The 17,142-nt window shown below is 39.2% G+C and overlaps 1 protein-coding gene and 1 long non-coding RNA gene across 3 annotated transcripts in view; one reads left to right on the forward strand and one right to left on the reverse strand.

Annotated features, from left to right (window-relative positions):
* The window catches only part of LOC122658393, a 9,956-nt gene extending 7,571 nt beyond the window's left edge, over nucleotides 1-2,385 (reverse strand). Inside the window, exon 1 of the long non-coding RNA XR_006332436.1 lies at nucleotides 2,374-2,385. This is a non-coding gene — a long non-coding RNA (uncharacterized LOC122658393). The remainder of the gene's footprint in view (nucleotides 1-2,373) is intronic.
* The window catches only part of LOC122658388 (protein ESSENTIAL FOR POTEXVIRUS ACCUMULATION 1-like), an 18,044-nt gene extending 2,069 nt beyond the window's left edge, over nucleotides 1-15,975 (forward strand). The window contains exons 2-11 of one of the 2 annotated variants that reach the window (XM_043853320.1): nucleotides 1,082-1,150; nucleotides 4,036-4,124; nucleotides 4,312-5,220; nucleotides 5,301-5,421; nucleotides 5,699-5,764; nucleotides 6,283-7,110; nucleotides 7,271-9,983; nucleotides 14,365-14,555; nucleotides 14,642-14,701; nucleotides 15,447-15,975. In XM_043853320.1, the coding sequence (XP_043709255.1) occupies nucleotides 1,082-1,150; nucleotides 4,036-4,124; nucleotides 4,312-5,220; nucleotides 5,301-5,421; nucleotides 5,699-5,764; nucleotides 6,283-7,110; nucleotides 7,271-9,983; nucleotides 14,365-14,555; nucleotides 14,642-14,701; nucleotides 15,447-15,802 (5,402 nt within the window). In that variant the 3' untranslated portion in view covers nucleotides 15,803-15,975. The remainder of the gene's footprint in view (nucleotides 1-1,081; nucleotides 1,151-4,035; nucleotides 4,125-4,311; nucleotides 5,221-5,300; nucleotides 5,422-5,698; nucleotides 5,765-6,282; nucleotides 7,111-7,270; nucleotides 9,984-14,364; nucleotides 14,556-14,641; nucleotides 14,702-15,446) is intronic. The other variant, XM_043853321.1, reaches the window with a different exon arrangement.
* The last annotated feature ends 1,167 nt before the right edge of the window (nucleotides 15,976-17,142 follow it).

The following is a 17,142-nucleotide window of genomic DNA, read 5'->3' on the forward strand; positions in this document are numbered from 1 at the left end:
TGTGAAAAGGTTTTTCTTGTTAAGGTTTTCAAAGCGGAAAAAATGTATGATTCCCATGGGATTCAAGCAATCTTCTGCTTTGGTATGATGCTGTAAGTTCATAACAGCTCTACTCTTCCCAAATTGGGTGGTTTCAGCACCTCTAATGTAGGTTGATCCATGTAAATCTTTTACTCCACTATCATCTTATCTGGTCACTTGTTAGTTTCTAATTTAGTGGTGTTAGTTTGTACTAACTAGCAAAATCCTGTTTCTATTGTTTTATCCAACCAGACCTGTTATGTGTTTGGCCATGATTTCTCTCTCTCACACATAAACAGAATGTGCTATTTTGCGGAAAATGTGATATTTCTCATGAAACCATTTCCAGTGACTGGAAAATAAAAACAAAAGAATGTCTCTAATTATGCATGGATACGTTATTGTTTATCTGTGGATTATTATTTTCAAATGACTCTTCCTCTAGCACCTTGCCTGGCAGTTGCTTTGCTATAAAACATTTATTTTATTCCTTACAATCCTCATCAGATTAGTATATAGGTTCCGTATTAGCAAATGAGATGTAGGATATTGATCCTGCTGTTATCAATCCTCTTCAGTGATGAGTGCCTTTTGTGTGTCTGAAGAGTTTACTCACAGGACGTGACATGGCCTTTTTTTCTGGAAGGGCCACCTTTTTTTCTTCTGGAAGTTGCACATTTTAATGCGATACTGTTATGCTTATATAATTGATTTCCATGTAATACAAAACCAATGTTTTCCTCTTATGCTACGAAAACCTCTGTGAAATGCCCTATTGATTTGCTTTTGTCCTCTGCCTATGTGAAGTTCTTGATCTGGGGAAACATTGGCTTAAGATCAAGTGCCACCTCTGCAGGCCCATGCTTGTGTTGTATCTGCAGAAGTCCGACATAACTTAGACACCATAATTGTAATGGCTAAATGTTAAAGTTCCATATGCTTTGCCCTCCACAAGTTTCAATTATTAATACATCCATTCAGGTTATTTCATGTATTATAAGATCTACTTATAAGATTTCCTTTTCGCCTGAGTTTTCAAATTCTCCTTGACAATAAACAGGTCTATATCATGGTTTAAGTATCGGCACCAGGTCGGTCGATCTGGATATGGAGAAGCAGCATTGTAATGGTTAGATGTTTAAGTGTCAGATGTGTTGCCCTCAACAAGTTGAATTGCTGGCACATCCATTTAGTGTATTTTATGCATATGATGTTCATGTACTTTCTGATGACCTTTTTGACTAAGCATCAGAATAATGATTAAACAACTCTGTATCATGGGTCTAATTATCGGCATTGCATCGTCCAATGTGGATTTTGGTCTGCAGTTGCTGATTTGATACTGGTTCCTTGAAACCCTGGTCTGACCTTTCTTCATTTCCATCAAGGATCGGCTGATTCTGATGCCAATCCTGAATCTTGATCTTCAAAACCTTGTCTATTTATATGCCCAAATAACGGACATCTGCAAGAATATCATCCTTTCCCTCTCAAAATCGACATGGCTATTAAATATATAGTCGTATTATCTCAAAGTTCCAGACATTATATATATCATGAAACAATATAGTCGTATTATCCACTCTCAAGCAATTTATTTATTTTATTTCTGTGTGGGGTGAATCTTCCTGGAAAGGTTGGAAATCTCCTAGGCAAGGCACTGTAACAGTGGTTTGTCATCCAATATATGTTTCAAATCTGTCCATCTTGTTGCAGAATTATAGAATTATTTGCCAGAGTACCTAGGCACTTGATGCTTCATTTATTTCATGCCACTGTATAGCATAGAAGGGATGATATTACGTAGGCTTATATATATATAAAAGCATATAAGTGGAATTGTTTTTTTTTTGGATAAAAATAAACTTATATTAAACAAGAAGAAAAGTATGTAAAAGAAGGAATAGCCGTCTGATTCCTAGCTGCATATAGGGCAAACGATCTAACAGCATGTGTCCACTGGTTAAAGTTATGCACGATTTTTATAGTGGAGAAGTTGTCAGTTAGTTCAGCTAAGTGGAATTGTTGGCATATACATGCAGGTGCCATAGTTATCAAGGCGGGAAGGCGACCATGGCGTTTTAGAGAGGCAAAAATCAAGGCGACACAGCCATGGCGGCAAGGCGTCCAAGGAGCCTGGACGCCATGGCATGGCGACGCCTTGATAACTATGGCAGGTGCCACATATATGTCATGATTGCTAGCATGAATTGAATATCTTTTATGCATGGCCGAGCATGATCCTTATTTTTTGATAAGTAATAAACTATGGGACTTGATGGCTGTTAATAAACATTTAAAAAATAGGCAATTCATTAAAATTACCAAAAATTTGCCTGATTCACACTTCACAGTCTCATTGATTTGAATTTTTCAGGACAAGAGGGAACAGTGAAGACTAGAATGATGACTGGGGGAGAGAGGATTTAAATCTAGTGATTTTGATCCCTGAAACTCTTGCCCATGGCAGCAACAATGCTGTTGATCTCCGGGTCCCCTTCTTGGCCTCTCCTAAAGGTCTTAGGTGTCACCGTTATCCAAACCAAAGGGGTTTTCAATTCTTTCTCAGATGAGTGTTGTTATGCCCCAGCCAGCCAACATTTATTTAATGGCTTTGGACTGCTGTTCAAAACATTTGGGATAAGGCTTTCTTGCTTTTACTTGAAAATAGCAAGTGAATGTATAATTGTACTTCATAAACAGGGGGAAGAACCCTGGAAACTATGCTGGGCCAATTACCTTATAAAGGTAATGGGATAATATTATATTATTGAGAAACCTAAATATTGCATGACAATTGGAGTTGGTCTTCTTTGTTTTCTTAGAAATGCATGTGGTTTCTCTGATACATCTGCTGTAGAGTTTCACATGCTAGTGAGATAAAGAAACGAAGACTGATAGCAGTAATGGAGTAGCAAGGTTAGGGTCTAAATATTCATGGTGGTGACTGGTGACAGTTTATGCATGCGTACCGTGGATATGTTACTATGGTATAGACTTACATACTTTATGCATGTCTGGAATGGGTCTCTTTCTTCAGTGTCAAGTTAAATGCATCTCTTTTTGTCGCGTAGAAAGAGCTAACTTAGGTATCTTGCTAGAACTGTGAATTATTGTGGTGCAGATGTAGCTTCCACATTTTACACTGTTCAGTTCCTCTGGACCATCCCTAATCTATGGCCCAACCAAGATCTGCTGTTAAATTAAGGTAATAGGTTCTTCAGAATAAAACTTGCCTCTTGCCTTCCAGAGAAAGTATGCCACATTCATTTTGTAGCCTTTGGGATCCCTCAACTCCTCCCTCAGATTCTATCAATAGTCAAGTAGAACATGATTAAGATACTACTGAAAACCCCCATTGATGTTTATAAGCTCTGTGGTCAAAGTAAGTTTAGCCTGGTGAGAAATTCTGGTGGCTTGAATGAGTGAGCCTGACTACAGGCAACTTTAGGTATCTGCTGCATATATGCATCATTTCCTTGGTTCCTCTATAAATATTAGGTTCAAATGTAGGAATATAGCGGTTATAGCCCTGTTTAAACTTGAAAGGCCCAGTAAGCTTCCAAGATCCAAATAATTACATCAGCATGGATGCTATGGGTTAGCTCATCTCTTATAAAAATTAACTACATTGGTATCTTGATAGACATCATGAGTACCTTGTCAATTTACTATTGCTGTGGGCTGCACAAATTACCTTGGTATTTGTCAATGCCATGGTTAAGAAAGAAGACCGCTCTTTCATGGTGTTGGCATCTATATAAATCAAAGTGTTTAGCACTTGGAACAATGTTTACAGGTTATTGAAGTGGTGCCCATCGTTTTTTTATATTATACTTTTGTCCAGTTGGTTCAGTTCTTAGATCTTGAGTTTCATAGTCACCGTCTGTTTCTCAGATTTAATAATGTGTATTGTGGCAAGTGTTGCATTAGCAGAAAAAAAAATTGCTTTTTTGGGGGGGGGGGTTGAAATTGACAAATTTGTTTATTCATTCTTCTGTTTGAATTTTGCAGAAATGCAAGGATTGGATAATCTCATCCCCCTTTCACCACAGTGGCTTCTGCCAAAGCCTGGGGAGAGTAAGCCTGGGATAGTGACTGGGGTGAGTTATCCCTAGTTTCTCCTGGTCAATTTAAGTGTTTTCCTATCTCCACACAAAATTTTAACAATGTACATCTCCGTGCTTTGAGATTCTTCATTAGACCAATCTAAATGCTTATCAACTTTATAACGTCGATAACTTAAAATTCTACTTCAGAGTTTCTGCTTTTTGTTTGTTTACGGTACAGGAATCCAATTTCAGCCCTTGTCCAGGTCATACCAATCGTGCGGATGCCTCAAAACCATCAGGATTTGTTGATGAAATCCAAGACAAGGAGAAGAAAAGGGACGTTTTTCAACCAAGTTTCCTTGATACAGAGTCTGGTCGCCAGGACCGCTGGCGTGATGAAGAACGAGACACCAATTCCTCTCTCCGCAAAGATCGCTGGAGGGAGGGAGATAAAGAGCTTGGTGATGCACGCAAGATGGACCGGTGGATGGAAAACCCCTCCATTAGACACTCTGGGGAAGCACGCCGTGTCCCATCTGAGAGGTGGACTGATTCTAACAATAAGGAAAGCAATTATGAGCAACGCCGTGAAAGCAAATGGACCACACGTTGGGGGCCAGAAGATAAGGAGTCAGAAAGTTGGCGAGAGAAGTGGCTAGATTCTAGCAGAGATGGTGAAGTGCCTCGTGATAAAGGATTAACTCATCTGAACAATCATGGAAAAGAGGATAGGGAGGGAGATTATTATCGACCATGGCGATCTAACTCCCAAAACCGAGGAAGGGGAGAGCCCCATCACCAAACTCTAACACCTAACAAGCAAACACCTACATCTGGTTACAGCAGGGGGCGAGGAGAAAATACTCCTCCGACATTCTGTATTGTTCGTGGTAGGGTCAGTTATGGTGGAAGTTCTGTGAATAGCACTTCTACATATTCTCATTCTTTAGGTACTGTCTCAGACAAGGGTGAAAGTGCTCATGGGGAGCCTTCCCCTTTAAATTATAGTAGGACGAAATTGCTTGATATATACAGGACAACTGATTTGATATCATATGGAAAGCCATTAGATGTAGAAGGATCTTCTCTTACACAGGAAGAACCATTAGAACCGCTGGCACTTTCTGCACCTACCCCGGAGGAATTGGTAATCGGATTCATTAATTCATTGAGTGAAGTTTATGTTGTTATTAGAAGTTGGTTTAACTGTTTTTGTTGCTTGAATAGGTTATCCTAAAGGGAATCGACAAGGGTGAGATATTGAGTAGTGGTAGTCCTCAGGTTTCTAAAGATGGTTCTTTAGGACGGAATTCAACTGATTTGGTGCAAACAAGACGAACAAAACTTGGTACTTTGCCTCTTCATGATACATCTGTAGTATATCTGTGTATTGGGTGTGTACTTGGGATGGGCTGGACTGGACTGCTGGACCTAGCCAGCCCATTAACACTCAAAATATTGGGTGCCAACAGTATATTCTGCAGGTTCCAGACCAGTTAAGACTAAACCAAGTTTGTTCAAGTCCTTCTTAGCATAGTGCCAAAGGATTATATTGGCAAGTTCCTAGAGAATTTAATTTTCAATGGATTATTTTGGTTTGACATTTTTTTCCTTTCTTTGGGCAGGTAGTCGAGAAGATTTACCGTCTTCCATTGATGACTTTAAGTACGAAACTTCTGACAATTTAAAAGGTGGGCACTTAAACTATAACAAGTGCCTTTCTTATGAAAAGCATGTTGACACACCTGTCTCTGACTCAGTTGGAAAAAATTGAGAATCTTCAGGCATACCATGGTAACATATTTAGTCTAAAAAGCACCACTTCTATAAAATATAGTAATGCCATATTACCATGAAAAGAATCCCCCCCCCGGGGGGGGGGGGGATGTTATGTAAGCTATGTGAAGGTGTTAACTATTTGATGGGTGAGACTTTAGTATTTGAGGTAGCTTTTAAGTCTTTGAACTATCCATTCTCAACTGAAAGGTCTAAGGTTTAGTGGTGGTGGTTATGATCATCATACTAATTTAATTTTTTGGTTGAGAAATTTAGACCGAGTCTTGTTGAATGCTGTGTCCTGGCTTGCACTTTTGGTTTTCCTATGCATCACTTCCATTTCCTTCAACATGTTGCTAACCCATTGCCACAAGTTCAGTGGTTTATGTTCAGCCAATTTCTTCCACTCATTATATTTTTGCTCTTTGTGCAGCTTTTCGGGAAGATGTTGCTACTAATAAAAAAGTTGATGAGGTGGCAGTTGATAAGGAAATGAATGTACTTGGAAATTCATCTGCTCATTTAGTCCCCTCATGGAGATCTCAGTCCCTAGGAGAGCGCTCACATTTACCATTGCATGATTGGAGAGATTTTCCAACTGAAGTTAGGTCGGTAACTTCTGAAATGGGCTGGTCATATTCAATTAAGGAGCGGGATGCAGAACTGGGGAATAGTAAAGCAGTTCCACCTTCTTACTACAAGGATGAAACTAACTGGCGAGTTGGTGAAGTTTTCCACCCAGATATTGGCCGCGACTCCATTCTTAAAAGGCATTCATCTGAAGTCTTTGACAGGGAACAAGAAACTCGAAAGTTTTTGCTGCAGCCTTCTCCTGAGGAGTTATCTCTCTATTATAAAGATCCACAAGGTGAAATTCAAGGCCCTTTTTCTGGAATTGACCTCATTGGGTGGTTTGAAGCTGGATATTTTGGCACAGACTTGCAAGTCCGTCTTGCAAATGCTTCACCTGACACGCCTTTCTCATTGCTTGAGGATGTTATGCCACACTTACGAGCAAAAGCAAGGCCTCCACCAGGATTCAGTGCACCGAAACAGAATGAAACTGCAGATTCATCAAGTAGGCCAAAGTTCAGCAACCTTGGAAAGGTTCATGCTGCTTCCAGTGAGATTGATATTGTCAAAAATGAACCAAGGAGTGGACATGAATTTGTGAAGACTGAATCTGAGAACAGGTTTTTGGAGTCACTAATGTCCAGTAATATGAGCAGTCCCCCAGGAGAGAGGTTTTCTTTCCCAGAAGGTTCGTTGTCATGGGAATAATTGATTCTGGTTTCAATTAGTGGCGTTATTCTGTGATACAGCAGTACAGCTTATTTTCGACTTCTGTTTTCATTCTTTTGCTGCAATTTGTATGCATTTGCCGTTGAGCAGCTCTCTTAATGGTTTGTTTTGATTTGTAGGTCTGCAAGGTTATATTAGAAATAACTCTGGTGGAATGCCCCCAGTGGGATTAGATAGTGGCAGTGACTTAAATTACCTCATGGCACAAAGAATATCGCTGGAGCGCCAGAGATCTATTCCCAATCCTCACCCATATTGGCCTGGGCGAGATGCAGCATCCATGGTTCCAAAGGCAGAGCGTGTCCCTGAAGCTTCTAGTCACTCAAAACTCCTACCTTCGATGGTAGATGGTCATCATCAGATTCCTCATCTTCAGAATGTGGACTTGATGTCTATACTACAAGGTGGTGCATCTGACAATTCTCCTTCTGTTAATGGAGTTACCAGTTGGTCAAATTTTCCTGTTCAGAGCGGGTTGGATGTGCGGCAGGATAAGATTGAGATGCATCATAATCAACCTTACCCTGCCCAAACTGCATATGGGATGCAACAACAGAATCAGCCATCTTTATCTAATATAATTGCTCAAAACATAGATCATCCTACTGGCATTGTAACCCCAGAAAAGCTACTCTCGTCTGGTCTCTCTCAAGATCCACAGATGCTAAGTATATTACAACAGCAGTACTTATTTTCCCAACTTCAATTACATCCGCAGGCACCTGTTCCCACTCAAGTATCACTACTAGATAAACTCTTATTGCTTAAGCAGCAACAAAAACAGGAGCAGCAGCAACAGCTTTTGCGACAACAACACTTGCTTTCACAGGTTCTGTCTGAGCATCAGTCCCATCAGCACTTTCCTGAGCAATCTTATGGACATCTGCCTGCTGCTGCTGTGGACCATCATGGGCTCCGTCCTCCTCATGATGTCTTTCAGAATAAGTCATGGATGCCAATTTCTAATCCGCAAGATGGTCATGCAGCTAACTTTGTTACTTTGTCCTCGCAACTTTCACAGGATATTGCTTACAGTGTCAGTACTGAAGCCTCTCCTCAACCTTTACCACATCAATTTTTTGAGAATCCCACCAACCCAAAGGGTTGGGGTGTTACTATTTCAGAACAGATTGATGACTCTCAGCAGAAAGATTCATCATTGGTGCCAACTATAGTAAATAGCTCACCCTCAGCAGAAGCAATGGAAAATTCTTCACTTGAGCCTCCTACACTAGAGGAACATGTGCTTATTTCTGACAGTTGTGCTGCTGCAGTTCAAGCTCAGACGTCAGAAAGCATTCTCAGAAATGGTGAAGCTGTTGTAGATCTTACCCCTGAAGCTATTTTGACCTCTATACCTCTAGCATCTCCAGAAGTCCCTCCTAGTGCTCCCTCTTCAGTGACTGACAAGGGTGAAATATCTGTTTCTGAACAAATTAATCTCGAGGAACCACAAGTTCAAAATGAGCAATGTAAAATTGTGTCCCCCATGGTAAAAGAAGTTGAAAATGCTGAAGCACGTGAGGTAAAGAAGGCGTCAGAGAAGAAGTCTAGAAAGCAAAAATCTTCAAAGGCACAATCCTCTTTGGACCAGTCAAAGGGAATATCCAAAGCATTGCCTCCACATCTGTTGAAGCAATCTGCAACTGTGGGGGTAGAGACAAAATCTGAGACACACATGGATATGGGAGAAACAGTTAATGGCACATCACCAGTGACAACAGGAGATGCTGGAACTGGAGTATCTGCTGTGGAAACACTAGCTTCTCAACTGGCTAAGAATGCCTTATCTAGTAGGACCTTTAATAATGAAGTATTAACAGTAGAAGGCATGGCTGAACCAAGAGAAGTTGAATCTGTTCCACTGCATAACACACAGGCACATTCAGGACAGAGAGCTTGGAAACCTGCTCCTGGTCTCAAAACTAAGTCCCTTCTGGAAATTCAACAGGAAGAACAGCGGAAGGCGCAGATGGAGATGACTATTTCGGAGAATGCCACATCCGTTAACTCCATGATCTCCTCAACCCCTTGGGCTGGGGTTGTTGCCAATGTGGAGCCTAAGACTGTTACAGATAATCACAAAGATTCAGTTAGTGCACAGATTATCACGGTAAAATCTGAAAGTTCTGTCAAACCAATGAGCAAACGAAGCCAGTTGCATGATCTATTGGCAGAAGAAATTTTGGCAAAGTCTGATGAAAGAACTATAGAGGTTTTTGACAATACCTCTAATCTGTCACCACTACCAGTTAGTTCCCAAGCAGATCTGATTGTTGAAGAAGATGATTTTATTGAAGCTAAAGACACTAAAAAGAGCCGCAAAAAGTCTGCAAAGAGTAAGGGTATGGCTGCTAAGGCTTCAACACCCATTGCTTCTGCAGACATGCAGATTGCATCAAGTCCTATTGAGAAAGCAAAAAGTTCTCGCCAGGTACAACAGAAGGATGTGTTACCTGCACCGCCATCAGGTCCATCCTTCGGAGATTTTGTGATCTGGAAGGGGGAGGTTGCAAATCCTTTACCTCCTCCGGCATGGTCTGCTGACTCGGGTAAGTTAACTAAGCCAACATCACTAAGGGACATCCAAAAGGAACAGGAGAAAAAGGTTTCTTCAGTACAAAACCAAACTCAACTACCAACTTCTCAGAAAGCGCAGTCAAACCGCGAGACCCGTGGAAGTGGTTCTTCATGGGCAGTGTCTGGGTCATCACCTTCTAAGGCTCCATCTCCAATTCAAACCAATTCCTTTGCTCAGGTTCATTCGAAATCTAAGGCAGAGGATGATTTGTTCTGGGGCCCACTGGATCAATCAAAACAAGATGCCAAACAGTATGTTTATGATGCTACCTGTTTGTTTATTTATATATTCCATACTTGCAGTTTATTTCTTGTGATTATTATAATTTAGCTATACTAGCATCGTTTATGTAGCTTCCTGTTTTGTATTCTTTCATGTCTTCATAAAAAATTTATTAGCTTTAGTCTACATGCAATGAAATTGCATCTACAGATTATAAGCTTGTTTAGCTATTTATTAAGGATAAATCATAAATAACAGCTTTATTAAATTCAACCACAGCAGCATATTGGATCAAAGAGGTACATAGAAGTACATAGTGATACAAATATGAGTAAAGGGAATAAAATTCCCAAAACAGATTTGGGGTCTAACAATCCCTTGCTTAGCTAACTCATCTGCAACATCGTTAGCCCTTCTAGGCTGCCAACAGACACGTTGGGATTGCTAACTGAGGTATGGTACCTCATTACGATTTACACGTTAAGTTATAGAATGCTCCTCCATTTTCTCTTGCATGTGTCGTTATTCTCTTTGTTAAGATATGTGTCACGATTGGGGTTTGTCCCAACGTGATATAGTTTGTTTATTATCTTTAGTTTCCTCTCTTTTACCTTCCTAATTAGTCTAGTACTTTCTTTCCTAAGTTAGAGTTTGACTAGGATAGTAGGATTTCTATTTCCATAGTGACTATACTTCGTAACTGGTTGTTTTGGGGAGGCTGCCAAGTACGGACAATTGCTTCTCTTAGGCAGTCTCCTCTCTTCTTCTCCCTTAATCTCTTTCTCTCTTCTCTGCTGTCTTTCTCTTTGGTAAGTACTGGTTACAGATTCTGGGTTTGTTACACTCTTGATTCTCATGCATTGGCACTCTTAGGTGGATGGCATTCTCTTAGAGAGAATTTCCAATTCATGATGTTGATCAACTCCAGTTTGTTATTTGGTATTTGGTAGTGCTATAAATTATTTCTTTACGTATGTCAACCTCAAATAATATTGAGGCTCCTATCTTGACATCATGGGTGGTTGTGATTTGATGTATCAGGATTGAAAGTTGTCAAACCAAAGCTGGCCAACCAATAATAGAGTAAACAGCCAGCCCAAACATGGGGAAAAAATAGGTAGGTTCTCCAGTAAAGATGCTGGACTTTGTTGGTTCTGGTCTGGTTGGTTAATTGGTCAGGTGAAAAATTGTCATTCTTAATATGGAACTGTATGACTAGGCTCTTTATTATGTTAGGGTAACATAAACAATCATCACAAAAATGTCTCTGCTTTGGCCATCAACTATGTTACCTGTAGAACCGTCTCACAGGAAATCATTCTATAACCTAAAAAAGAGAGAGTTCGGGAGACACTAACTGTGGTCAAGCAAGACAAGTTGACGGGGAACCGAAGGGATGTGATATGAAGCCTAACAGAAGTAAAATGTCACCTTTTTTTTTTAAATTAATTGATAAGTAAAAAATCATATTTCATACCTTATAATTTGGGTAGATGGTGGAGAAAAAAAATGGAGACCCCCCTCCCCCTCAAAAAAAAAAAAGGACGAGAAAATTTACTTAACAAGTTGAAAATTACATATTTTCTTCTAAATCAAAGGTTGCAAGAGAGCAATGGAGAAGGAAGAAGAGGTAGAAGAAGATGAGAAGAAGGTGAGAGGTAGATGGCGGTAGAAGAAGTGGGAGAGAATACACTTCTCTCCCCTATATTGAATCACTTAACAAGAGGAAAATTAAATCCTTACCCCCCAAACTAATATAAGGTAGCCAAGGGAGGTAAAAGGTAAAAAAGGAAAAATACATTATAACATATTGCAACATAATAGCCATGTACCTAAATTATCCTTATTGCATGAAATCTAACACCTTGTGCACTGGGACGCTCTTTTTTGTAGTGTGCAAGTGTGATTAGGAGCCCTTTTATGAGTCAAATTTGGAATTTTAGGTCTTTATATATGTAATACACCCCCATCAATTGGAGATGATCTGAGTGAGGATATAAGTATTTTTTAAATTTTGGTGCTGTTGAGAAGTGCATACGGGATTGGTATCCCAAACCTTTTTTGTTCTCTTCTGCTCTCTTCTCTTCTTCCTCCTAATAAGATCGATCTCATCTCTTTACCCTTCCCTACCATTGATCTGATTTTTTCCTTTAACAACGCAGTTGCTTCCTTTATCTCAGATCTAATCACAGATTTGATCATTGGGCCTGTTTGCATCTGAGATCTATAATCTAGATTTTCAGATTGCATTCATCAGAGCCAAACCTGGCCATTAATACCATGGATCCCACCCTCTTGTTTGCTGTTCGTCATCTACTTCAACTTATGCAAGAGAACTTACGAATGGTTGAAGCAAACATGGAAGAAACTCGGCGACAATGTAAAAAATCCCAGAACCAATTGCTAATCACATCCGATCGTATGGGATCTTCGTTCGATAATTGATCTCGGTTATTGAACAATGGGTGGAAAAACAAGACGACAATCCACTATCGATGGAAGGCGTTGTGGCTCCAATTATTATTGAAGAATCACTCATGGAGGCGCATAAACTTGCTGATATCATGATCGAACCAGTTGAATTTGTGCTTCCACATTGCAACTTCAACAACGGACTCCTTATCGCTGATTTCGTACTGTTGGATTGTGGTTTGATAATTGGTTTCATTGGGTCAAGGAGAGTGGTTGCTAATCTTGCGGTGGAGATCGTCCCACTGTACAAAAGCTCGAGGACGAGTTTTTATGAATCGAGGGGGAATTGATCAAGTTGTATTAGGCATTATTTCCGTATGGAGGCCTATGCGCAAGCTTGGGAAACCCATAAGGTGCTGGTGGCAGTCCAATGGACTGAAATTTGACCTTTCGGTAGTTATATTAGTTGGGCCTTTTTTTTGTGCTTCATTATAATGGGCCTAATTTATAAGCTCATAAAGTGGGGATAAGATTGATACAGGGGATTAGTAGTTAAGTATTTGGGTTAGATTAGGATATTTTATAGTTGGTTAGAATTCTGTTTTGACTTTATTTACTTCATTGAGTTTGTGAGTTTGATTCGATGTCATTTTATGAGTCAAATTTGGAATATTAGAAGGCCTTTATATATATATATATATATATATTTATTTATTTATTTATTTATTTATATATATATGTAATAAACTCCCCATCAATTGGTGATGATTTGAGTAAAGAATATGAATATTTTTTAAGAGTTTTGATGTTGTTGAGCAGTGTATATGGGATTGGTATCCCTAACCTGATTTCTTCTCTTTTTTGTTCTGTTCTCTTCTCGTCTCTTCTTCCACATGTTTTCTCTCTTTTTCATCTCAAGAAGATTGATCTCAGCTCTTTTCTCTCCTTCCATCGATCTGATATCTTCTCTTAACAACGCAGTTGCTTCCTTTGAGATTTGATCATTAGGCATGCTTGCATCTGAATCCATAATCGGATTTTCAAATTGCATTACTTCTATTGTGAAATAGCAAGAACTGAAAATACTTGTGCACACAACTTCTATTTTTCTGTTTTTCTTTCTTTTTCCTCTTTTCAAGGGTCAATTAAGGAGTATAAAGGTTATCTGGATGAGGGAAAAGTATTGAGACCCATTAAGAAAATCCATGAGTTATCGGTGAACTGTAGACTTCATTACTCATGATTTACAACTTTTCTTTATCCAACTTTTCTCAGGATCCTTAAAAAATTGAGCAGTGAGTTGATGCATTCGTGAGGAACACTGTCGTGCATGAAGAGCTTGGAAACTTCAGCATTCCAGTGGTTGATACCATCAAACCCATTCTCTATCATGAGCTAGAAAGAAATGATCGGAGGGAAGAAAGGCGCAATGTGAAAAGTTTGGATCTCTTGTTCTCATCTATTGGGAGAACTTTGACTACTAATCCGAGGAGTTCTCTCGGTTACACCTATAGTGGAGTATGCCAATTCTACCTGATGGTGAAATTATGCCAAAATTACCTGATGTTGAAGTTATTTAAGTTTACTGGACCAGATGACTTGTCTAATTTTCTTATGAAAGAACAATAGCTCTCCTTGGGTGAGAACTTTTCACGAGACTGCCCAAAGAGATTTCTAGTGTTACATCAACTAAGAACTTAATGGCTTATGGCATAATTTTTTTTGGTCAAAGTGCTCTAGTGGGAGTCTATGGTATGCATGGTTAGTCATCAGGGCCTCCCATCGAATCTGTTTTTGCTCCTGGAAGGGGGGGGAGGGTTGGTTTGGGTTTCTTATACTTACTGTTTGGTTTGGTTAAGAGTTTGTGTTTCATGTGCACTTATGTCTTGGTTGGATTGCTCTTCTTTGGCCCTTTTGTTCATTATAATTGAATCTCTCTGTTTGCTTCTGTTACTTTTAACCTCAGTCTATTTAATTTGTTATTTTTATTATTAGCAGGCCAGATTTTCCATCTCTTGCAAAACAGAGCAGTTGGGGATCCAAAGCCACAGCTGTAAAAGGAAATTTAGCAGGATCCACAAGTCGGCAGAAGTCTACAGGAAGCAGATCAGCTGATTATTATGTCTCCTCTTCTGCTGTTTCTCAGTCCTCCAGGAAAGGAAAGCAAGATACGATAATCAAGCAGTCAGGTGAGCCTTTTTCCCCCTCCCCTTCCAGAATGTTCACTTTTTAATTTTAGATTTCCTGCTGATTTTTAAATATTAATGTTTTGCAGAGGCCATGGACTTTAGAGATTGGTGTGAAAGTGAATCTATGAGGCTTATTGGGACAAAGGGTACTATATTGCTACACCATGGTTTGCAATATCTTTTATTTTCAGAGATATGCTTTTTAACGAATTTTCAAATGTATAGATAAGCTCATTATATGTTTTGCTTTTTAACGAATTTTCAAATGTATAGATAAGCTCATTATATGTTTCTTTATGTAGTTTTTTTGTTCTTCTTCTAATTTGGTGTATGTGTGTTTGGGGAGGGGGTAGTTGATTTAGTTCTCGACTCTTATAAGAGGTTTATTTTGGACCAAAATTGTATCTTGTTAGCCAGACCTCATCTTGTCCAAGGCAGAATATTTTCCTTGGACCCCGTTGCCCTCCCCCTTGTGGAAGTTGGATGTGACCCCCATCTTTCTGCATTTTGGGGTAGTCATGCACTCGACTTCCACCGCATTTAAGCTATGCTTGGTTGTCAAGAAATGAAAAGAAAAAAAAAAAAAAACATAATAAGACAAAAACCTTGACAACAGAATGATTGATTTATGTGTCTTTCTCCTCAAATTAAAAAAAAAAAAAAATGATTTTTTTCTTTCTTTTCTTATCAACCAAACATAGCCTTAGATGGAGAAGGGTCAAGTCTCGGGTTTAATACAACTTTATTAGGTTAATTTTGTTGCTTAAGATCAGTTATTTGGGTTCAGTAAGCTTTGGTGCATATCATTGCATAGTAAATTTAATTTTCTCTGCCCATATGTTTCTTTAGTAATGTCTGAGTATATATTTTCTTGGTCCATTTGTTCTCCAGATACAAGTTTCCTGGAATTTTGTTTGAAGCAGTCAACATCAGAGGCTGAGACACTTCTGGTGGAGAATCTTGGGTCATTTGATCCTGATCATGAGTTCATTGACAAGTTTCTCAACTACAAGGAACTGTTGTCGGCTGATGTAATTGATATTGCCTTCCAATCTCGGAACCACCCAAGGGTGGATGGGTTTGGTTCTGGAAATGTAAATATGGAGAGTGTAGGTGATGGAGACTTCGACTCAGGAGGCAAAAAGAAAGGGAAGAAAGGGAAGAAGGTGATGAACCCATCGGTTCTGGGGTTCAACGTTGTTAGTAACCGCATCATGATGGGTGAGATTCAAATGGCAGAGGAGTAGGAGAGTTTGAGTAAAGTTGTAAATACATTTGTCTGAAGGACCCCTTTGTAAATGTTGTTTTAGGATTTTAATTAAATCCCCCTCCCCCCTTTTTTATTTATAGAGCAGCACGATTGTGTGCTCAAGCGGTTTTGTGGAGTAATATTTAAACTGTAGAGCCCTTCTGATTTGTTTATTGTGTAGAGGATTGATATGCCGGCGGTGTACCATGATATGCACATGACACCAATGGTGGTATGGTCAGAGTAAGAGAAAAATAATAAAGAATTCCATATGAGAGGTTATAGTACTCTGGTGGTGCCGGGGTCTATGTTTTTACCCTTTTTCAAATATAATATATTTTGTCTACACAAAAAGTTAATTCAAAGAAAGAATGTTTCCTACAGAGACCTTGGTAGCTTATTTTGCCATGTGGGCAAATGTTTAGTCTGTTCTAACTTCTAACCGTTAAATAAATTGGAAATTTCATTGACGAGCCTCCTTGGTCTTCAACCTTTCTCACAATCCACTACTATTCAATCCTATTGTTTGACGAAAAAAACTGGAAACTATAAATAACGGTGGAAAATTTGCACTCGTTTCACATAAAAGTATCACAAATGTGAGTGTAGTGGCAACTTTTAGGTTTTAAAAGGATGAAAAGAAATCATTGCCCATGTTTTTACGATTAGATTCTTAAATGTGGCACGACACTTGAGAGGATAAAAATCACATTTTTTTCTGCCCTCATTCATTTTCAAAGTGCTCCCATAGCTTCCCAATCCATCTCCATTTCCTCTTTTTCCCATCAAATTCCATCCAATCTCCATTTCTTCTTTTTCCTACCAAATCTTATCTTATTACAAAGTATATATTCTATTATTTTCTTCTCTTTCTCTTTTTTTTGTCAAACCAAACCACAACTCTTAAAAAGAAACCAAAAAACCAAATCACATGTGGGACTTACTCTCACAAGTTTCCTATGCTTTTTTATCCATCAACAAATGGAGCCCCAATGACATGATATGTAGCTCATGATTATTCAAACAAACAATGGCTGGATTTGTTCCGACACCTAACTCTCTCTCCTACCCATCTCCAGGTTTGTGCTCTAACACCCAAACTTCTGTCCTTCCATCCCACCCTGCCCCATATCCCTGGTCCCATCCCTCTCTTTGTATCACTTTTTTAAAGATATTGATAGTTTTTACGGAACCGTAAAAACTCAAAATTCATGGTCCTCTCAAACCAGATGTTGCCAATGTAGGTAGCCATGGATTTCACTGGGGATGAGTTGGACATGGCCAACATAATCTCCTTGTTCATTGCGGAGTTTGTATCGGAGACAACATTTAGTTTCG

Source organism: Telopea speciosissima, chromosome 4, assembly GCF_018873765.1.
Source record: "Telopea speciosissima isolate NSW1024214 ecotype Mountain lineage chromosome 4, Tspe_v1, whole genome shotgun sequence".
In the NCBI taxonomy this organism is placed as follows: domain Eukaryota; kingdom Viridiplantae; phylum Streptophyta; class Magnoliopsida; order Proteales; family Proteaceae; genus Telopea; species Telopea speciosissima.